The sequence below is a fragment of the Pelobates fuscus genome, chromosome 8 (genome assembly GCF_036172605.1).
Source record: "Pelobates fuscus isolate aPelFus1 chromosome 8, aPelFus1.pri, whole genome shotgun sequence".
Classification (NCBI taxonomy): Eukaryota; Metazoa; Chordata; class Amphibia; order Anura; family Pelobatidae; genus Pelobates; species Pelobates fuscus.
Window position 1 is genome coordinate 51,284,779 of NC_086324.1, and position 23,717 is coordinate 51,308,495.

General features: G+C 43.2%; 1 protein-coding gene across 4 annotated transcripts in view; it reads right to left on the minus strand.

Moving 5' to 3' along the window:
- Positions 1 to 23,717, minus strand: part of PARD3B (par-3 family cell polarity regulator beta) — a 1,021,205-nt gene that overhangs the window by 501,655 nt on the left and 495,833 nt on the right. For all 4 annotated transcript variants that reach the window (XM_063429810.1, XM_063429811.1, XM_063429813.1 and 1 more), the window contains one exon: positions 21,581 to 21,809. In XM_063429810.1, the coding sequence (XP_063285880.1) occupies positions 21,581 to 21,809 (229 nt within the window). The remainder of the gene's footprint in view (positions 1 to 21,580; positions 21,810 to 23,717) is intronic.

Consider the following 23,717-nt stretch of genomic DNA (forward strand, 5'->3'; position numbering starts at 1 on the left):
TTTTCTGATAAGAGCAACTTTTGCATCTCATTTGGAAACCAAGGACCCAGAGTCTGGCGGAAGAATGGAGAGGCACACACTGCAAGATTCTTGAAGTCCCGTGTTTCCACAGTCTGTATTGATTTGAGGAGCCATGTCATCTGCTAGTGTTAGTCCACTGTGCTTCATTAAGTCCAGGGTCAACACAGCCGTCAACCAGGAGATTTTGAGCACTTCATGCTTCCTTCCGCAGACAAGCTTTACAGGGTTGCTGACTTCATTTTCCAGCAGGACTTGGCACCTGCCTACACTGCAAAAGGCACCAAAGCCTGGTTCAATGACCGTGGGATTACTGTGCTTGATTGGCCAGCAAACTTGCCTGAGCTGAACCCTATAGAGAATCTATGGAGCGTGGCCAAGAGAAAGATGAGAGACATGAGACCGAACAATGCAGAAGAGCTGAAGGCCGCTATTGAAGCATCCTGGTCTTCCATAACACCTCAGCAGTGCCAGAGGCTGACCGCTTCCATGCCACGCCGCATTGAGGCAGTAATTGCTGCAAAAGGGGCCCAAACCAAGTACTGAGTCCATATGCATGCTTATACTTTTCAGAGGTCCAATATTGTTCTATGTACACTCCTTGTTTTATTGTTTTTCATTGATTTCATGAGCTGTAAACCATAATCATCGCACTTATGACAAATCACGGCTTGAACTATCTTGCTTTGCATGTAATGTGTCTCTCTCATGTATTAGTTTCCCCTTTTACGTTGCATTACTGAAATAAATGAACTTTTGCAAGATATTCAAATTTTTCGAGTATCACCTGTGTGTATATATATATATTTGTAGTCGGGGATATTAGCCGTATCTGGAGTAGTAGTTGATGATTGCTAGTCAATAGTGGTATGCCTGAACCGGGTAGGCCTGAAATAATGAGGGCCCACCTAATTAGTATTTGCTAAGGGGTGTTGGCAGGGGCGTATTAGCCGCGAGGCAAACAAGGCATTTGCCTTGGGTGGCATTTTCCAGGGGGCGGCAAAAAAAGCCGCCCCCAAATGCCCAAGGCAAATGTCTTGTTAGCCTTGCGGCTAACAGACATGCCGGCGGGCTGCTGGGCGATCGGGCGACACTGCCTGGCTGGCGGGCGGGCGGCCGGCCGGCGAGGGAGCACTTCCGATGAGCTGTCTGCTCAGCTCCCTCGCCAGCCGCAGAGTGAGGCTGGGAGGCGGAGCCGGAATATGACGTCATATTCCGGCTCCCAGCCTCACTCTGAGGCGCGCGAGGGAGCTGAGCAGACAGCTCAGGGGAAGTGCTCCCTCGCCGGCCGCCCGCCCGCCAGGCAGTGCCGCCCGATCGCCCAGCAGCCACTGGACCACCAGGGAGGAAGAGACACCCCCCTCCCCAGCATTCCCAAAGGTAAGGAGGCTGGGGGGGGGGGGGGTGTTAAATTAAAAAAAAAAATGTGTTAAAAATAAATTTAAAAAAAATGTGTTACAAATAAATTTAAAAAAAATTTAAAAAAATGTGTTACAAATAAATTTAAAAAAGTGTTAAAAAATTTTTTTAAGGGGGGCGTGGTTACGGTGCCGACTAAGATGGCCGCATAGAGGGTGAGCTCCGCTCCGTCCGACCCCAACAAAGCTCTGAAAAGCGACACACATGAGCCAAATGGGTCGCACTAAACGCCCGGAACAACCCCAGACCCCCAGGAATCCACAGCAGGGGCCCCTGGACGGGTTTCTCCTCCCGCAACAGGGCGCAAGCGGAGAGGGGGAAAGCCCCAAGATGGCGCCGACAACCCCCACGGGGACGGACAGCACAGCCCTCGCAAGAATCGAGGACAGGCTGAGGAGCCTAACGGACTCTATGGCCACTAAGGACGACCTGAAAGCCCTTACCTCCACTATACAAGAGACCTTTCGAGCTGAGATAGCGGGACTCCGAGCAGAGGTCTCATCCCATGCGGATCGCATTGCCCGCACGGAGGAGGCCGTTGAGGCCCTCACAACACATCAAATGTCCGCGGACACCGCAATAGCCCGTCAGGGTACAATGCTGCTCTCGATGAGACGACACCTTGAAGACCTGGATAACAGGGGCAGGAGGTGCAATATTCGCATTAGAGGAGTGCCTGAGACTGAAGGTACGGCAGAAAATGCTATCGATATCCTTACAGAACTTTTTCAGACCATCCTGCAGCCGACCTCACCAGAACATATCGAATTTGAGAGGGCACACAGGGCTGCTAGGCCCAGATCTGCAGAGGATGGACCGAGAGACCTCATATGCTGTCTCCACTCCTTTCCCGTTAAAGACGCCATTATGAGGAAGGCCAGGGAGAGACCGACATGGCCTTATAGAGACACACAAGTCACACTTTATAATGATCTCTCCCCGATCACCCTAGAGGCCCGGCGGGCCCTCCGCCCTGTGACTACTGCATTGAGGGAACGTGACATCGCCTACAAATGGGGGTTCCCCTTCGCCCTCATGGCCAGGCATCGCAATGGATGGACTTCTATCCGGTGGCCCGAAGATGTTCCTCGATTCATGGGAGACCTAGGCCTTCCCCCTCCTGCTGTACCTAACTGGATCCTGGGCCCGGCGGCCCCCCCGACGAGACCACCGAGACCGTCTCGAAGAAGAGAAGCCCGATCCCCTTCCACCCAGCCCTCCAGACGGCGTCCCAACCCGACTTCTCCGGAAGAGTAAGACCTGCTTCATTCTCCTTGGACCCTGGTTCTGTGCCGTATCCTGACACTGCTCCCGAACCCCTCGTACAGCTATTGACTCCAGCCTCCCAGCTAACCTGGCCCTCCTCGAGGCAGGTTCTAATCACAGGTACATTGGGCCACCCTTTTTCTTTTGGGGGGGGGATGGGATTGGGGATACCCATGGGCTGGAGACCCAGACCCCGGGGCTCATTTCAACCTGGCGGAGGTCTGCCGGCACCGCTCCTTACGGGGGCTTTCCCACTGTTCCATCCGAAGCGGAACCTCCTCACTGGGACTGGGGCACGATGGTTTGGGAGGGGGGATACCGGGGGGGACTGAGCCACACAGCTACACCCCATGGAATATGGACTGCACCCTGAGAGGACCGACTCCCATGACACCACGTAGATATTGTTTCTCTTTTTTACCTCATCCTCTCTGTGTTATATAGTCTTCTGGCCTAAAATGTTATAGATGTGGGGTGTGGGGTGGGGGGTGTATGGGGGACATCGTGCATGATCTTAGTTCTATCCCTCACATCACCCGGTTACGAATGTGTCCCCATCACCGGGTGACGTGATGCTGATAGATGGGGTTGGAACGGCTAACATATGTATACTGGTAACTGCTCTCGGGAGTGGGTGGTGGGGTGGTGGGCATGGAGGGAATGTTGTGTGTATCCAGACGTGACTCCCCCCCCGCCCGAGTAACGCTCGTTGCTGGAGGGGGGTGGGGTGGCATGGTGGCGGAGATGCGACATGGGCTATGCATAGTACCCTAGGACCTCTGACCCCCATACTGCCATATAGATATGATTTCTTTGTCAATAACGTTCTCCATTTATTCACTCATATGTATTTGCAATATGTTTTCAGGTACGGGGTGCGGGGTGGGGGACAGCACTGGGGTTGTTTTACACGTTCCCTGCAATGTTGTTTTCCCCGCATGGATGTTGCAGGCCCACCAGTGAGGTTATAGTGTTATCGTGGCTTTCCCACCCACCCCCACTCCCGACCCACACACGATGCCAACCAGGCTGATACCCGGCACCCCCCTCACCCCTTCCCCCCCCCCCTCCCCCTCCCCCCCCCCTCTTTTTTCGAAGAGCCACCTCGGGGGACCTATATTATTATGTTGATCCACGCCTTACACCTTAGGTTTTGCTCCCCTACGCATGCTGTTCTTGCATTGCTTTACTACGACCATGAGACCGTGCACTGGCGGGACTGGCATCTGCTCAATAGTATGTTAAACCTGTCGGATAGACGAACCCATTATCTTTATACCAGCTGGATAAAATGCTTGTGATTGCGTTACTTGGGATGTCACGGAGACCTCTCCCCCCCCCCCCCCCCCCCCACCGTCCTGTGATATGGGACACATGACTACAATCTGTATAGGGGTTTTGAGAGGTCCACGGGGGCTGGGAATGGGCACGCTCACGTGCAGCCGGCCTCCTCACACTGGCCCTATGCTGCTAGGAAGCATAGACGTCCCCATTTATTATGCTCAGACACGCTTGACTCAATGCTTGCAGATAGGGGCCGGACGGGGCGGACGATACCTTCACCTGTTAGACCTACCCTCTTGGGCGGAGCCTGATCCGCGCTTCCCACACCATACACTCGTGCTACGAGTTGAGCAGCTAGGCTGTGGTTCCCCCCCTTCCTGGGCAGGTACCGGAACGGGGCACCACTAGCACTAGTTGCAGCACGAGATCTACTATCCATATCTCTATCTTTTACTAAAAGATCGCATTAGACACTAAAAACTCCCTTTTTCTACACTAGCCCTAAACGGGCGCCATCCTCCTGGGATCCGGAACCTGGTCTTGACTACTTGACCCTACCCCGTCTGTCTCCCACCCCTCCCTCCTTTGCCTTTTTCCCCTCTCTCCTCCCCCCCCCCTCTCTCCCTGGCTTGCGTCAGGACGGCGAACTCTGCCGCCGCACCCCCCTGGGAACACGACTTAGCCCAGATACAGAGGTGTCTCCGGCTCTTAACCATAATATATCACGAAAATGGCCTACCGCGACTCACCTATTAGGATCCTCACACAAAACTGCAGAGGCCTTAACATACCCGAACGAAGGTCGCACCTTCTGAGGGAACTAAAGAAAAAACACATATCAGTTGCCATGATTCAGGAAACTCACTTCAAGTCGGGCGCGGCGCCCACACTCCAAAATAGACACTACCCACATAACTTCTTCTCCAACCACCCGACGGCCCACAAGGCAGGTACGGCTATCATCCTGGCTGCCGAACTCGAGTTTAAAGAACTTGAATGTGCTCAAGACTCCCAAGGACGATACCTTTTCATCAAAGGGATTGTTGCTGATAAAATATATACCTTTGCTAATATCTATGCCCCCAACCGGCGGCAAGCTCCATTCCTACGAAACGCCCTACATCTACTGGAAGACTTCACGGATGGTATTCTAGTTGTGGGGGGGGACTTCAATGTACCCTTAGACCCATTCCTGGACTCCTCCTCGGGGCATAGCTGCGTCCCACAGACCAGCTTACGATCTATTTGCAGATCCCTGGAGGAGCTACGGTTGGCCGACTGTTGGAGAACGCTCCACCCGTCGGACAAAGACTACACCTACTACTCTGTCCTCCACAACCGCTACTCGCGCATAGACTACCTTTTCATCGCACAAGAAGGTCTTACCCGCCTGCTTAGATCCGAGATAGACCCCGCCACATGGTCGGATCACGGTTCGGTCTGGATAGAGTTGGAGTCCCCCCTGTTCCGCCCCTCATCATGGACATGGAGACTCAACGAGGCACTCCTACTAGACCCCACCGTGAAGGACCAGATAAAGCAGGACCTTGAACACTACTTCAGGGAGAACGATACACTCGACGCCTCTCCAATATCCGTGTGGGAAGCCCACAAAAGTGTCATCAGGGGGGTACTTATACGCATCGCTTCGCATAAACGAAAAGCAACTATGATTGAAATGGCAGACCTATACCAGAAGATATCATCACTAGAAGGTCAACATAAACGCTCACAGCTACACAGTGTCTATGGGGAATTGATGGAACACAGGAGGAGACTTAAGGAGCTCATCACTAAAAAACACCTTCGTACCATACAACGCACAAAGGGATTTTATTATGCCCATGCCAATAAAGGGGGGAAATACCTAGCAAGGCTATTAAAAGGCCCCATGCCTCGCACGCAAATACGGAAACTGCGTTTAGCTTCGAACGAACTGTCCTCTTTCCCGCAAAAAATAGCCGATGAATTCAGAACATTCTATCAAACTCTCTATAACCTACGCCCACCCCAACAAGGAGTACAAGACGGAAACCACGATAGGCGCATAACGGAATACTTGTCCACCACGATCACCAATATGATAAACCAAGACCCAGCGAACGCACTTGACGCCCCGCTCAGCGTGGAGGAGTTAGCGGCAGCCCTCAAAACGACCAAGCCAGGCAAAGCCCCGGGACCGGACGGCTTCTCGTCCGGATATTATAAAGGATTCTCTAACCTTTTGTTGCCCTGGCTGACGAAGGCGCTCAATGCGGTAGGCGAGGGTGGGAACCTGGGTGCGGAGTCCTTAGCAGCTACCATCACAGTTATGCTTAAACCAGGAAAGGACCCACTACTATGCGGCAACTACCGCCCCATCTCTCTTCTGAACGTTGATACCAAACTGTTTACTAAGGTCATGGCGAGCAGATTGAACCACCTTCTGCCGGACCTAATCCATGTGGACCAGACGGGCTTCATCCCGGGACGAGAAGCGAGAGACAGTACCCTTCGCCTGTTCTCCATCCAGCAACACGCCAGAATGACCAAAACACGACTATTACTTCTTTCAACAGATGCGGAGAAAGCATTTGATAGGGTCGACTGGAAATACATGCTGGCAACATTACAACGGATGGGATGTGGGCAGAGATTCCTGGCCTGGATATCGGCACTATACAGTAATCCACGCGCTACCGTGAGAGTCAACGGGTCCACGACCGCGGACTTCGCGATCAATAATGGCACGCGCCAGGGTTGCCCACTTTCCCCCCTTCTGTTCGCAATGTCATTAGAACCGTTACTCCAGGCGATCCGCATGAACCCGGACATCCAAGGGTACACATGGCAGACAACAAACCACAAGGTAGCCACATACGCGGATGACCTTTTGTTTTTCATACAAAATCCCAGGACAACTCTTCCTAATCTCCTCTCAGAATTCGACAAATTCGGCCGCATTTCAGGCTTCAAACTTAACCTCTCCAAATGCGAAGTCCTGAACATTACAACCCCTACAGAAGAATATATATCCCTGGGCCAGCAATTCCCCTTCACATGGTGCCAAAGCCGAATGAAGTACCTGGGAGTCTGGGTAACCACAGCCCCGGAGGACTCTTACCGATTCAACTTTGACCCCCTCCTCAAGTCTGTTATAATAGACCTGAAAAGGTGGTCTCATCCTCATCTAACATGGCACGGCAGGATAGCCGTGATCAAGATGAATATCTTGCCAAGGATCCTTTACCTCATGCAGACGATCCCGCTGGCTATCCCAAGCACCTTTTTCTCCTCCCTAAAAACGGCTATCATCAAGTTTGTCTGGCGCGAAGGACGTTCCAGGATCCGACATGATATCCTATGCCGCCCAAGGCCCCGTGGAGGGCTTGCCCTTCCAGACATCAAGAAATACCATCAGGCTACGATAATGCAACGGATTCTGGACTGGCACCTTAGCTCAGTGGAAAAACAATGGGTCACATTAGACAGGGGACTAGCGGGGCCGTCACTTGAGGTGGAGGTTTGGGGGAACCCAAAGGGACGAACACCCAACGAGGAAGAAGGAAGCCCGATTCGACAGACGTTACTTGGTTGGAAGTCGCTGAGAAGTGCGAGCCACGTCTCACCCTCCCCTAGTCCCATGATCCCACTCACACACAACACGGAGGTTGCTGGAGGTATACCATCGGGTGCATGGCCCATTTTGAGCGACAGGGAATATATCCCCATCTACCAGGTCCTTGACAGGGGCAAATTACGTGACTTCACCTCTCTCATGGGTACACACCCCGGGACACCTATCGCGGTACTTAGATACCTGCAGTTGCAACACTACTACAACTCAATTCCACACAGGGATCGTCTACACCGAGATCTCACCTGGTTTGAGGGCCTTTGCGACCGAGGCGAGCAACTAGAGCATGTAATCTCGACATTATACCAACACTTGCTAATAGGAGACTCGACCCAGGCCACCACTTTTCAACGCCAATGGGAAACCCAACTTGGAAAGTCACTAACCCCAGCACAGTGGGACACGGCTTTACTCTGGCAACAGAAAAGCTCTATGAGCTCGTTTTATCAGGAGGTTAATTACAAACTGATTTCCTCCTGGTACAGGACCCCGACCGTACTCCACAGGATCTATCCATCGATCACCCCACTGTGCTGGAGATGCCAGACGGACCGCGGATCACTTATGCATATCTGGTGGGATTGCAGGGACATCGTTCCATATTGGGCGATGATTAAAGACGCTGTTTCCGACATATTGGGAGACATCCCGGAATGGACCGCGGAACTAGCCCTACTTCACATATCGCCACTGTCTATCCGGACATACAAACGATCCATACTACGCCACCTACTTAACACCGCTAAAGCAAATATCCCAGCACATTGGAAACAACGCGATCCACCTACTAAGAAAGAATGGATCCGAAGGGTCGAAGATATATATGAGGCGGAAGGCATGCAGGCCTCCCTGACAGGCCGTGAAACGAAACATCTAGAAATGTGGCTCCCATGGTTCACATACATCACTCGATATAGACAATCGGACACCACTCCCGCAACCTCTAGCGGAGCGGCACTAGCTGTGGGACCCACTTGACGCAACCAGACCCCCTCCTACTTATCCTCACCTTCCCCCCCCCTTTTTCCCCCTTTCTATCCCCACCTATCCCCTCCTCACCTTCTTTCCACCCCACAAGATTCGGACCGGAGGACTGAGACCAGGAGGTCATAAATCATAAACCAGATTTTAAGGGATATAAAACTACACATACAACATAATACACCTTTAGGGAACGTATACTCTTAACTCTCACAGGGCTCGGACACACCCCCGTGCTCTGGGAACAGGAGCTAAACTTAGCAACACGCATCTCCCCGACTAACCCTGAGATGTAGAAAGGCCTAGGCCCACAGCACACAACGCTAACCATATAGACATACACCACACTCAAAACTGAGCTTAGCTGGATAAACAGACCACCACTTACTCACATACACTAAAGCGAGCTTGCTACACTATCAATGAGGACGACAGGTCAAAAGCATACTGGGACTCTCGCATTTCACAGACCCTGAAGGGAGGGTTGGGAAGGGAGACCGTAATCTGACCCACTTATAACATGGAGATGTTGGGGTGCACCATGGGCACGCCCAATTAGATTCTCGACTATGATTACCCCCACCCTCCAGGGATCGCCCTGAGAACCTTACGCCGTCCCGGGAACCCACAGTAGAAAGGGATTGGCGGGTCACCTATTGATCTGATCCTTCGACATCCCAATCTAACGCTTTCACCCTGTCCGGTGCCTCTGGCACTGCCTACACCGCATATGTTTATATTAAGCTCCCAGATTACTATGTCTAATAACGATACGTAATAGCTAACGACAGATCATTGTATTGTATGATACTTCCAACTTACCCTGAAAATGTCATCCTGTATGTTACCTTTCTCCCGTGAACAATGTTATTGTACCATTTATCTCACACTTAAGTTATTCTTTTTTCATACGGAGCCCTGCGTGCCTCCTTGCTGATACTAATGTTGAGACATCTGCATTTTGACTTACTGTTTATCTTATAGTTGATAGAAACCTGCGAGTTTCACCTGTTTAATCATACTGATTGCCTTATATGACATATGATTACTTAATAAAAAGATTTACAAAAAAAAAAAAATTTTTTTTTAAAAAAGTGTTACAAATAAATTTTAAAAAAATGTGTTAATGTGGGTGGGTGAGTGTGTCTGTGTCTGTTAGTGTGTGTCAGTGTGTGTGTCTGTTAGTGTTTGTGTCTGTTAGTGTGTGTGTGTCAGTGTGTGTCTGTTAGTGTCTGTGTCTGTTAGTGTGTGTGTGTCTGTGTCTGTTAGTGTGTGTGTGTCTGTGTCTGTTAGTGTGTGTGTGTCAGTGTGTGTGTCTGTTAGTGTGTGTGTGTGTGTGTGTCTGTGTCTGTTAGTGTGTGTGTGTCTGTTAGTGTGTGACTGTGTGTGTCTGTTAGTGTGTGTTTGCCTGTGAGTGTGTGTGTCTGCTAGTGAGTGTGTGTGTGTCTGCTAGTTTGTGTCTGCTAGTGAGTGAGTGTGTGTCTGTTAGTGAGTGTGTTTGTTTGTCTGTTAGTGAGTGTGAGTGTGTCTGTTAGTGTGTGTGTGTTTCTGTTAGCGAGTGTGTGTGTGTGTGTATTTAGAATGCGGGGCGGGGGGAAAGGTTTGGTGGGGGTGGCGCGGGGGGACGGGGGGGCGCCTGAGTTTTGTCCTGCCTAGGGCAGCACAAAACCAGGATACACCACTGGGTGTTGGTGCGTGGGGAGTCTGGGTCAATCTTGGCCCTGATTAGGGGTAGGTCTGGGTATAAATAGGCCGGTTAACCCCCTCCCCCCACAACTACAGGCTCCGCCTTAACATTTGTAGTCGGGGATATTAAGCCGTATCTGGAGTAGTAGTTGATGATTGCTAGTCGGTTGTGGTGTGCCTGAACCGACGACCGGGTAGGCCTGAAATAATGAGGGCAAAAAGGTTTGACTAGACAAAAATAAAACAAATGATGAAGCTGACACAACTTTACAAAGGTGTTATTTGTATATGTTTGTTAATTTATACTACACAAAATACATGCTAAAAAAATAAAAAAATATTTAACCAAATAAATGAAACAGAAAAAAAGAATATCGATGAACACTGCTTAAATATTTTCTTTTGTTCCTGTTTGCTTTCAAAAAGTGAACATACACTAAGGTGTTGAGGCAGTGTCTAATTTTTGCATTGTTCGTCTGCTAAAGGAAGAATAAAAAATGTAAAAAACAAAACAAAATAATTACGCAGAAGATTAGAATTAAATGGACCCTGGGAAAACGAAGACAGACTTATTTTTACTGAGGAACCAAGTGATTGAAAATTTAATTTAAAGGGTGATTGACTCTTTCTTAGGAAACCAATTACATTGATAAGTTCTATAATTTGTGTCTGTTCACCCTGAAGGTAATTCATAAGGCTGTTAGGGGCAACACCGTAGCTCATCCTGAATTGACATTATAAAAAAAAAAATATATGCTAGAATTAAAGAGACTAAGAAAATGCTTGAAGTAAAATGTTCTAAAGTGCAAAAAAAAATAAAAAATAACTATTAGTAGTTATTTTTTACACTTTAAACTTTACAAGACCAGTAAAGTCACCCATGCCACTTCATCTCAATAAATGGTTAAATAATCATCTAGTTGTGGTCTTCCTGAGTCTTCCTAATTTCCTGCAAGTCTTTCTAACAGCCACTAGAGGCGCTTCTGCCTAAACTCTGTCCTGCAACCAAATGCTGCTCATACCAACATTTGACCGGAGGAGTCCAGCGTTAGACCACGCAATCATATATCCAACCTAGATTGGTTGAGATTGCGAAAGATGTCCGCAGGCGTGCTGATGTCTTCGAAGTTGAAGGGAGTAGGCAACTGCAGTGTGGGAGTTAAATTTGTTATTGTAATTATTAGAGAATCTGTATATAATATATGCCAGTTTAGGCTATTGCAATCTTTGCCCAGTGATCTCCTACTGAGGTACAACGTTCCCACCACGTCACCCTTCGTTCTCTGTATGCACGTTTGCATGATTCTGGGTTTGTTTTTTTATGTTTTTTTAAGAAATGTAATGTCTCTCTCTCTCTCACTAGAGACAAATATGTATTTTTTTTACAATTAATATTTTGAAAGCAATGTTTGGTAGTTTTTTCTAGGTGTATGTATTGCAAGGCAGTATCAAGAACTCGGATACCTACTTTTGTCTGCAGGTTCTGAGACCCCGTTTAGTCGGTCTCTTTTCCAACATGCTGTTCCTTATAGGAAACAGCTCAGAATATGTGATGAATCGCAGAACTCCAAGCCAATACAACTCGCAAAAGTATGTCTGTTTAAAATGTGTATTTAAAATTAGTTTCTGTAAATAAAAATGCCTTGCTTTAGTCCCAATGCCCAATCAGTGAGTCACCTAAAAATGAATCTCTCATTCACCATCCATCCCTTTTTCGTTTTTACAAAAAAAGTCATTCTTTGGTTATTTGCAAAATAATGAGATCAGCTTCCATAACAGATGCCAAGGAGGTTTACATTACCTTATTTGAGCATATTTTGTAAGTGAATGATCTCAGAAAATGTCCCTATTTAGTAGGGACAGTCCCTGTTTTGGGCCAAATCTATTTGTCCCTCTTTTCTAGATGCTCAATCTTATTGATGTGTCTGAGTGTATAACAGAGCTCCACCACAATAATACTCACAGTAATGCGTCTTTAACCAACAATACATGTGTTTAGAAATTAGAAATACTGGTTTTGTTCTTAATCACATTTTAGTTGGATAAATTATTAATGTCACCTAAAAAATGTTGCAGACCAGTCCTCCTCCCACTTCCCCCCCACCTGGCCACATCGCCCCACTTTTGTCCATTTAAAATGTTGGGAGGTATGTAGTTATGGGGCATGAGCCGTTGCCTATTTTGCAACAACTATATACCTATTAATGTGAAAACAAACAAAACCAAAACCAGAATGACCAGAGGGAGGGAGGGACAGACAGACAGACCTTTTGTGTTCCACTACTTATTCAGCAATATGGAAAATGGCAAGTTTAGCCTTGTAATATTCCCCTTACTGTTAACTTTACATCATGAATAATAAAAAAAAAATAATAAACATGCCTTTAAAAATAAAAATATATAATAATAGCTACCACACAGTGTAAAGAGGGCTAAATGCATGCTGGGAAGCACTGTAGCACAGTACAACAGTTGGGAAGTAGAAATTAACAAATGTTATCATGAACAAAGTTACTACAGGAAATAGACAGCTGTTCTGTTACAATTATTAATGCATTGTAGTAGGGTGTTTTTGTGTGTGAAGGGAATGGAAGAAAAGGGAAAGTAATGAGGTTAGATTTATAGCTACACATTTCCATGAGTTCAGTCAAGTATCTAGCACCTGAACTGTCACTTTCCCACAATAAGAGGACTAAAATTAATCTATGGCAGCTGCACCATCAAAGTTTTCCTCAGCTAATGACACAATTGTTACTGTTCTGGCATCTTGGAGGTTTATTACATGTTTTTAACTCGGCAATACAAGGAACGCTGAGTGCATGGGAAGCAGATGATTTCCTCTGCCGGTTTCCTCTTGTGTGATATTACATCCCTGCTAAATACGCCACCTGTCTAAAACCTTCATGTAAAAAATGCTGGTGTGTGACCGTCATCCTCGTACAGTTTTGGATATGAATATATATTTTACAAGCATGTTAAATGTAACTTGGAAATCAACTCAACATAAACAGCCTCAAAGCAAAGGTGCTGGATAGAGTGTTCCTTTAGGAGGGCAGTAACAAACACTAAAATGCAATTTAAAAAAAATAAATAGAAATAATTATCAGGTAGGATATGTTCCAATTTTAAATGTTCTATGAAATACACTTAAGCAGTCTTTAAAAAAAAAAAAAAATTCAGATAGAGTAACAGAATGTCACATTCTGCATCGAATGAAAGTACAAATTGTTCTATTTAAGAAATACACCTTTTTTACGTCCATTATCCCCTAGCAGTCTGTGCTTCTAATACAAAAACTATCCCAGAGGCAGAAAGTTTCACCTATCCTTAAAGGGACACTATAGTCACCTGAACAACTTTAGCTTAAGTTTTTATATTCTGCTGTGTAAATTTAACTTTGATCACAAACCAGGGCTACTGCAGGTCTAGGAGGCTGTCAACAGAGCAAGAGATAATAAATTCTAGATTAAATAAACTGTGCAATACAGGAACCTAAACTATCTAGGCTCATTTCCAGAAAGTGTTAGGAAGGCCGTGCAAGACACATGCAGGGAGGTGTGACTAGGACTGTATAAACAAAGGGATTTAACTCCTAAATGGCAGAGGATTGAGCAGTGAGACTGCAGGGACATAATCTATTCACCAACCCTGCTTAAAGGGACACTATAGTCACCTGAACAACTTTAGCTTAATGAAGCAGTTTTGGTGTATAGAACATGCCCCTGCAGCCTCACTGCTCAATCCTCTGCCATTTAGGAGTTAAATCCCTTTGTTTATGAACCCTAGTCACACCTCCCTGCATGTGACTTGCAGAGCTTTCCATAAACACTTCCTGTAAAGAGAGCCCTATTTAGGCTTTCATTATTGCAAGTTCTGTTTAATTAAGGTTTTCTTATCCCCTGCTATGTTAATAGCTTGCTAGACCCTGCAAGAGCCTCCTGTATGTGATTTAAAGTTCAATTTAGAGATTGAGATACAATTATTTAAGGTAAATTACATCTGTTTGAAAGTGAAACCAGTTTTTTGTTTCCATGCAGGCTCTGTCAATCATAGCCAGGGGAGGTGTGGCTAGGGCTGAATAAACAGAAAAAATTGATTTAACTCCTAAATGACAATGAATTGAGCAGTGAAATTGCACAGGAATGATCTATACACTAAAACTGCTTTATTAGCTAAAGTAATTTAGGTGACTATAGTGTTCCTTTAATCTTGTAAATATTTTCCAGGTCATTCACTAATGTGGGAACTCTCGTGAAATCATAGTGAATTGCAAAGCTAAGGCCAAAATGGCTGAACTAGCTAAACAGAGCTCAGCCGCCCTAAATTTTTTGAGTTTGGCTATTCTAATTTTAAATTCTCAAAGCAGCATCCTACTAGAGAAAAAAACAAGACCAGTAGAATAATATTCTGCCATGGTACGTAGGAGAAGAGAGTGATATCCCAACTATCAAAAAGGGTGCTGAAGTACAGAACTCTGCTGCACATAAATATTTTAAATATATATATATATATATATATATATATATATATATATATATATATAATATTTTTTTTTTATATCTTTTATTGAAGGAGCATGGTATTCAATCCAGTTTAGTATGTAATGTCTACTAGTTACACTAATAGACCCTTTATTTCAGATACATTCTTTTGGGTGCATTCCGCCAGGGATTAGGGAGACATGGAAATGTGAGTCTTTCATACGTCATAGAGGTTATGGGTCCAGAGTTTGGCAGAAGCAGCTATAGAGTATAGTAAGAGAAGATCTTCCGGAAACCGGACACATTACATGATCGGGAAATTGGAACTTGATCACATGGAAAGGCCAAAGTTCAAGCTACACGATTGGATGAAAACACGAAGATGGACCAATTAGAAGAGAGGAAAGGGGGTTTATACCAGGACACGGACACTAGATATTGGATAGTATTTGTATATTATTTGTAGGGATACTCAACAGGGGCCCCTGAGGAAGTCAACCACGACAAAAGGCAGAAGTCGAGGTGCATTGTGCTGTTAAGCTCTCTTGGATCCAGTGATGTTATGTGTATTTAAGTTAGGTATAATAAATTGGTTTGTTATTATATCCTAGCATCCTGCACGATTATATACAAAATGTACCGTTATATATATATATATATAAATTACGGTTTAAGTAAATTAAAGACAGGTATAATTATCATTATGGGGCTACCTCCAAAATTACCTGTTTCTGAAATTACCTTTTACTAGCTCTTAAAAATGGCTTTTTGTGAATCAAATTCAAATATGCTAATCTATGCATCAGGAATACCATTTTTTCGCAACAACGTCTTATCTAACATGTAATGTATAGTGTTACATTTGAAAATGTTAAACATCTTTCAAGCAGTGTAACATCAAATGAGAAGTGCGAAGAAAAAATTAATATAGCTTTATTCCTGGGAGAGTTTGTGAGTGCGCTGTAGAGTTCTAGTAAGCGGTTGCTCAATTTCTGTTTTTAACGTTTCTTATCGTATTTGGCTACTGAACCTTGTGATAGCTATCGGAATGCAAGTATGGCATCAACAAAAATGTAAATAGATCATCCGGAATGAACAATTTGGTAGATGCAGTTTGGTGCTCCTGTGGATTTTGAGTATATGGTTAATAAACACAATGGTATGCCTATTTCTCTCCCAGGGGATAGAGAGAACCATCTCAGTATTCTGTTTGGTATTATATATAAGGGATCTTTAAAACAACACACAACAATAAAACCATGGGATGTATTCAGAAAACAGCAAATTGCACTAAAACAGTGAGTTGTAGGAAATAAATAAAAATCTTCAACTATATTATATAGTCACAGCTTTGTTATTTTAGTTGGACTTTAGCAATTCACTTTATATTTTCCAAAATTCAATTTCTAGTGAATAAACCCACAAGAGTACTTGTGATTCAAAGTGAATTACAGTGTGTTATGTTAATTTTGCTGACATTACATTTAATAAAAGAAATAAGAAGACAACTGTTCTTCTAAAATATAAACACCGGGATGATTTATCCTAAGAAAATCAAACATGTCATACAAAGAAAGGAAAGGGGGAAAAAAAATACCACGGAATCGAGATCACTTGACAAGTGGTGTTTACAAAAAATGACTCTTCTACAGTCAAAGTGCAATGCTGACGAGACCCTTCTTAGTGCCTACAATGTATTATTTTAAGAATTATATTACAAACTAAATAGCAAAAAAATAAGCTCTCAGAAAACACAAGAAGCTTACAGAATGGACGGAAGTAAATGCCACTCCAAAATAACATGGTATCACTTTATAAACAGGACATTTTTATTTCTAATTTGGAATAATGTAAAAATAAAAATCTGAAAGATAATATTTTAGATATACAATGATGCTTTACTTTTCATATATATGTGAGTTGGAGCTAGTGTACAAAGGTAGGCCGGTGTGCCTCAAGCCTCCTCAAAGTGTGCCGCAAACATATTTCCCAGGACACACCTTAAAATGTTTAGGGGTTTTAAGCAGCTCTGCAACTCTGACCCTTCACAAAAAAAAAAAAGAACATTTTATAAAAGATATAATCTTAATGAAATTTTTACGTAGTCCATGTTGGGATTTCAGTGGCATTCCCAAAAAGTCAAAAGATATCATAACACAACATAGGGACTACATTGTCTTATGTATTTTTCCACAAAAAGAGGAATTACCGTTGACAAGACCACAGCCTTTGCTAGTGATGGCTGAGGGAGAAATGTTTTGTCTATGGAGGATCCTGTGGTCTCCTCCTTACACATCGGTTTTGTACTCTCACACTCTCACTCATGCACAAGAGTACAGCACTGATGTCGGCTTGTGGCAGATGAAGCACCAGGGGTCGAAGAAGACTTTTGTACATCAGTGCTGTACTCTCACGCTTAAATGAGAGTACAAAACGGAAGACCGTAGCTGCTATCTCTAGGGACACGCTCATTTAAGTAAAACACCACCCAGCAAGTGGCAAAGTCGCCATCAGGGATCTTAGCAAGATATGCAAAGACCCCAGAAGTTGGCAGAGCCACTTTAATAATTGTCAGCATTAAGATTGGGACATTCCAGTAATTCATTAAGAGTAATAAGTCAAGTTTGGCAAAAAGTATACATATTGCGTTAGTAAATAAATGAGAAAAAAATAAATAAAAAAAAATAAAATAAAGGGTAGGTGTACCTTGGACTTTTTTTTTTTTTTTTTTTTTTTTTTTAAATTGATGTGTGCCATTATCCAAAAAAAGGTTGGAAGCCACTGCTCTATTCTGGGTGAATCCATTTTCTCACATAATGCCTGCTTTAATACATAGCTTCCCTTTAATGTTATGTTAACGCAACTTCGGCTGTGTGTGACAATTTTACTCCAATATGCAATGTATACTAGCTATTCCTAAATAAATAAAATGACTTTTTTTCTCCTATTTTCCTGATGGACACACAGTGTAATAAAGTGACTTGTTTAGTGAAGAAAAAAAAGACGCAAGGATTTGAACCTGGTTCCAGTGCATTATATCATTTTTCTTTTCCCTTTTCTTGATAAATTGTATATCCTGCTACTTAATACAGAACACTGGCTACTCTGTCTGAAGCTAAAAAGGGACATTTGTCCACTCAGCTTTCTGATTCTTCATTGTCTCTTACCAATCCATTTAATCCAATTCAGCTCTCCGTATCTAGGCAAGAGTGAAGATTTATGATGACAGGCTGTGTGCAAGACAAGCCTTTGAACTGTGGCAGCTATTTTATTCTCTAGTCTAATTCAAGCCACAGGAACCAAATATTAGCAGGTGTAGGGTAAAAATAAGCCAGAAAAATTTAATTGTCACTCATATGTACAGATATTTAACCATTTTGCATATGTAGAAAACTGTAGATGGATATAGACAGGCCAGATTGCGCACACACAAAAAAAACAAAAACAAAAAACACAAATCACAGGAGAGAGAGAGAGAGAGAGAGAGAGAGAGAGAGAGAGAGCTAACAAAACTGCATTTAGTTTATTTCAAAAAAATGGTAAACGGCCTTGACAATAGTTGGCCAAGTAAGCTATTACTGAAATATTTTCACTGTACTATAAAATAGTATTTTTTTTTTCTATATTTTCTTCTCAACTTAACTTAAACATTAGCAGCTAGGAATCTACTAGCGTTACAGGGTAGATAGAACAAACAAGGGGCTGCACAAAAAGTTGCTGTGTGCACACCAAGGTGTTAGTGGTATTTATTTGAAGGACAGAATATCACAAATGTTCTGGGTATTCCCTTTCTCAATGCACCACGTTCCTCCACTGTGTCCCCCCCACCATGTCTGCTAGCGTTAAATTGGAAGGTCAACAAATGCCCCCCAATAGCAGAGCTGCGTATAAAAATCCACCAATATTATGTGTATGAGAATTTACAATAGGAGCTCCTATGAAATGTCAGCTCTGGATTGATACGTGGACACATCGGGTGTCTAAGCAAATTGGTAACACATAGATAAAGTTATAAAGGGTGGGGCAGACTCTGTTGGGATTAGCTAACATGGAGGTTGGTTAAAAATGCATCCTAATATATTGTAATGTAATCAATCACGGTGTACTGCATTATATCACCCTACAATGCATTTATTGTACTTGGTGAAATGGTTCCCCTACCTTTTTTCTGTAGCCCTATTACCTGACAACAAAACATCAATAACAAAATATGTTGAAAAATAAAATAAAAAATTAGGAATTCCACATTTTGTAAATCTCCTGTTTTATCCATCACTCTCTCCCCTTGTCAGTGTAAAGTTATGTATCTGTTAATTCACGCAGTACTCCTGCCGTATCTGCACCACGCACTGAAATCTTCCCTACAGATGCTTAACTTTGTAAGCAACGGTGCTTTAAAATATATTTTTTTTTACGTAATGTATTCCAGCCTTCACACTGCTCGCTTAATGGAAGTCAATATCTGTATATTATACTATCCACTCTGCAATTCCATTACAGACTCCACACCGCCGGTCATAAAAAAGTATCATTCTGAGCGCAAGCCCATAACAGTAATGATAAAAAAGGACCATTTCTCTTCCACAACTAGAATGAAACATTTAAATCACCGTGGCTCTTTGCTCTAAGGAAAATTGGCAAATTAACAGGGCTAAAAAAAAAGCTAAAATATTCATGGCTGGTGTTAAAAGAGAAGTAAATAATTGAAGATGAATTGTCACACAGCAGAAGAAATAAGAGGACAAAGTATTATTATACGGGAACTACAACTCCAATAATGCATTGGAGAGATTCCTCATTAAATGAAGTGACCATCTAGATGATACCTAGTTCAAGATAGGTCATGTGAAGCTGGTTAACGACCGGTTACCAGTGTTTTAATTGCAATCTTTCAGTTCTAAAAATATGATGACAAATGTTACTGTTCTATTACTCTGTGTCTTCTCTCCTATTTTAGATCCTGAAGTATTTATTATGAAGATATTTTTGGGGGAGACACATCACGTTCCCACTACAAAGAGCCCTAACACCACTCTGCAATATGTATTTATTTGGAGATATTTTTTGATTTCCATTTATCTGTGGATCACGTTATGAAGTAAGTTTACAAAGCCTAAATAATACTGTGCATAAAATACCTTTATTTGCACATCCCAAAACAGTATTGCTCTATATCAACAAAATAGCTATAAAAAAAATCTAAATACTAAAAACACTTGGCTTTTTACAAGTTTCTAAGTACATGTCTGTGTCTAGATTATTTTTTTCTCATTATCTGAAGAAATGGTATTTTTTTTTTTTTTTTTTTTTTTTTTTTAAGTATTGACTCTAAAAGGATTACAAAGTGTGAGTGCTGAAACTAGAGCTCTAACTAAGTCACCTCTCACCAGCATTTAAACTGCACTTTACAATTCTGGTTGAAGCGCTTCTGCATCTCGTACGACCATACCAACTGAATTTGTAGAACTCTTTCGGTAAGGTCAACAGATGTTAAAACAACAGGCCATTGTCTCAAGCTGAAGAAAGGGATTAATAGCAAGGTGAGAAAGTGCATCTTCTTGGACGAATGGACTGACTCAAGGTACATCCTTCCAGGCAGAAGAACAAGGATTAAATTCCCCAAAGGAAAGCAAAACTGCCTCAATAAAATCAATGTTAAAAAATAAGACATTTCACGCAGTGTGAAGTTTACAGCAGAACGTGTCTCATAAAACTCTGAAAATAAATGTTCCTTTCCCACGTACAGTATATGAAAATGCAGACAAACCAGAAATATATTTTAATCCAGGAATGAACATTATATATAGACACCAGATTGATATGAAATACAGGAACTAGATTTCATATGTTATTACAGTGAATTAATTGAACGATTCCCTGATACTTATAAATATTGTAAACACTTACCAAATACTCCGTAAGACTCCATTAAAACTAAACATTTAGCAATGGAAACTGCCCTACTATCAGACATGTACATATTATGTTTATTTCTGAGAAATATGCACCTATAGCCCATCTAGTACAGACCTTTGTCTTCTAACAAGTCATTTGGACCCACCAAGGGGTCGGGTTTTAAGGAAATACCTTCCAATGCACATTTCTGTCAATGGAAATTGCTAAGCCAATTATTAACGGACCAGTCGAACACCAAACAAAATGTATCATGAAATTCATGAAGATAACGTACAGCGTTTACTCTTGTTGTACTAAGCCTACTTAGGGGACAGTAGATGGAAAATACAATAGCTTGTGGCAGAATGTTTTCAGTCTACATTCAAAAAGACAATGCAAGTACCCTTAAAATTATGCCAATCATACCCCAACAAAGTTGGGTTGACAACAAGAAAATACAATTTCATCATTATACTGAACTAGCAAGTTGTTCGCTAATGTGCAGATAACTGTTTTTATTTTATGTAGAAAATGTAAGCTTAACTTAACATATGTCCATATACATAGCTCAATCCCAGAATTCCATAAATGTTCATAGAATGTTTGGGGTCGAGCTGCATGCATAATGGGATTGTTCTCCAATGTGTGTACATGCCATTTAATAATATCCGTTAAGAATAAGAATACAAGGTAACAATATTTTTTGTGCTACATATTTGCTCACTGGCATAATGTAAAGATTACATTTGAATAATTACCTGATGAGATACATTTGCAATGAACAAAATTAATTCAAGACAAATTTAAAAGTTGTATGTAGCTGTCAGGATAACTAGCACTGAATAGAAATTACCCACAGTTATTGATGGTTTTAGAATTGTTTTACTTTACAAGATCCTCTTTAAACGACAGGGGCATTGGTTCAGCTCTTTACCTCAACATTGCTCCGAGACCTTTTTTCTTGGCCTTCTTCTCTTGCTCTTCACTTTTCTTATCTTTCACTTTAGACTTGCCTTTCTCCTTTTCTTTCTCCTTTCTCTTGTCTTTCTTTTTCTTGTCTTTCTTGGCTTTATCGGCATCCTCGTGTGCAGGATTCCCCTGAAGAGCTGATTCGCTGTTAGGAGTTTCTCGGCCCGAATGGGAGCTCACATCAGACAGTCCATCTGTGGAAGAGAAGAAATGTATAAAGTACATGGAGCTTGTTCAAGGCATTTTGATGAATTCACCAGGCGCTTAGACATGCGTTTCCTAACAAGAGTAAAGTCTCTCTCAGATCCTAGACCTACACACCTTGTGCGATGCTAGGTATGGAAAAAAATTAATTTTTTTTTTTTTTTTTAAATCCCACAAAACCTTATAATATTGTTCATTAGCTCATACATAACCCTACGACAAAAAGGTCAAGGTGGCAAATTAAATTGTTCTCATATGCATTAATAAATAGACTATTTCATGCATTCTATGAGCTATTAAATCATTCAGAGTGTGAGTGAAATCAATACAACATTATTGTACAACATCTGTTATAATATGTTTTATTAAGTGGTACAATGCACGCTGGGTAATGTGAATTATATAGTACGAAGGACTTGCTGTACTTTTCAAAAATGAAATGCTTACATCAAATGTACTCATGTATCAAAATAATTTCTTGAAATATGACCAGACTCAGTAGAGCTAATAAATGGAATAAACTATATGCTAGTCCAGGGAGACTTGGCAAAAAGATGGCGAGAAATAAGAACAATTAAATTGCTTTGTCTTGCACATGGAACTCAGAGATCTCTGTGTGGATGGCCCTATTCACACAGAACATGCAATGTGTGGATTGCGGACACTGCCAGAGTTGCAATGTGTGACATCATATAATCCCTGCAATCACTATCAGTGTAACCTCTGCTTACTTGATAGCACATTCACTTACTGCATTTCCACTGCTACCAATGACAGGTTGGCATGTCTTATGTCTAACTTTCATGAAAACTGTCTTATTGATAGGCATGCGCACAGAGTGTGCCTAGACAATCCCAAGGGCAACTGGAGCACCAACTCCAGTAAGTAGTCAAACCATTTTACGGGAAAACGTATAGGCCACCAGACCCCTTCATCTCATTCAAGTGCTCTGGGTGCTATGTCCCCTGATCCCTTAACCCTGCAATGTAAAACATTGTAGCTTTAAAGAAACTGCCATGTTTACATAGCAGGAATAAGACTGCATCTAGTGGCTGCCTACCAGACAGCCACTAGAGGCACTTCCTGCAGTTTCACTGAGTTTAACTCGGTGAAATGACAATAACAGCATTTTCATACACCCCATTGGAAAGCATTGCTGAAATTGGGGAAGGCATCATAAACACGCAGCACTTGCCGCGCATTAGGATCCTGAATTGTGTTGACATAGGCGGAGGAGAAGCACTATCCAGCTCTAAGGGACATCGGCACTGGTGTCAGATAATTGTTTAAATGTTTTTTAACCCTTTACATGACCAGGGGGTGGCCCGTGGAGGCAGAGGGACACTATAGTGTTAAGAACACAGCTTTGTTATCCTAACACTAAACTAGTGTTTCTTTAAGAACATTCTGACAACTTACCTGGGTCCTGTCAGGCACTTGCTGCGACCTCCAATGCCTTCAAAGGGTCCTGCCACTAAGTTTTGCCTGGCCATGTAGGGTGTAGAAGAGAGTGCTCATCTGATGCTCTCAACCAATGCACTGGCCGTGCACAATAGGATTTAGCTCAGTGGAGCTGATGGAAGATTCAGGACCAGGAGAGGTATCTGGTAAGACGCCGGTAAGTTGTCAGATCATTCTTAAATGCATTGACTAATTACTCTGGAAGGAGCACCAGGGCACTCCATGTACAACTGCAGGTTACAGTGGTAATGGTGCTTGGAGTCAGTGGCATACCTTCCATGGTCGCAGGGATCACAGCTGCGACCGAGCCCCTCCCTCCATGGGGCCCGGCCACAGCCACGACTCCTGTGACCGTGGGCCGCCTGGATACCTTCTGGGCCAGTGCACAGCTGCACCGGCCCAGGTCTGCAGGTGTCTGGCAGGAGGGGAGAGCTGTG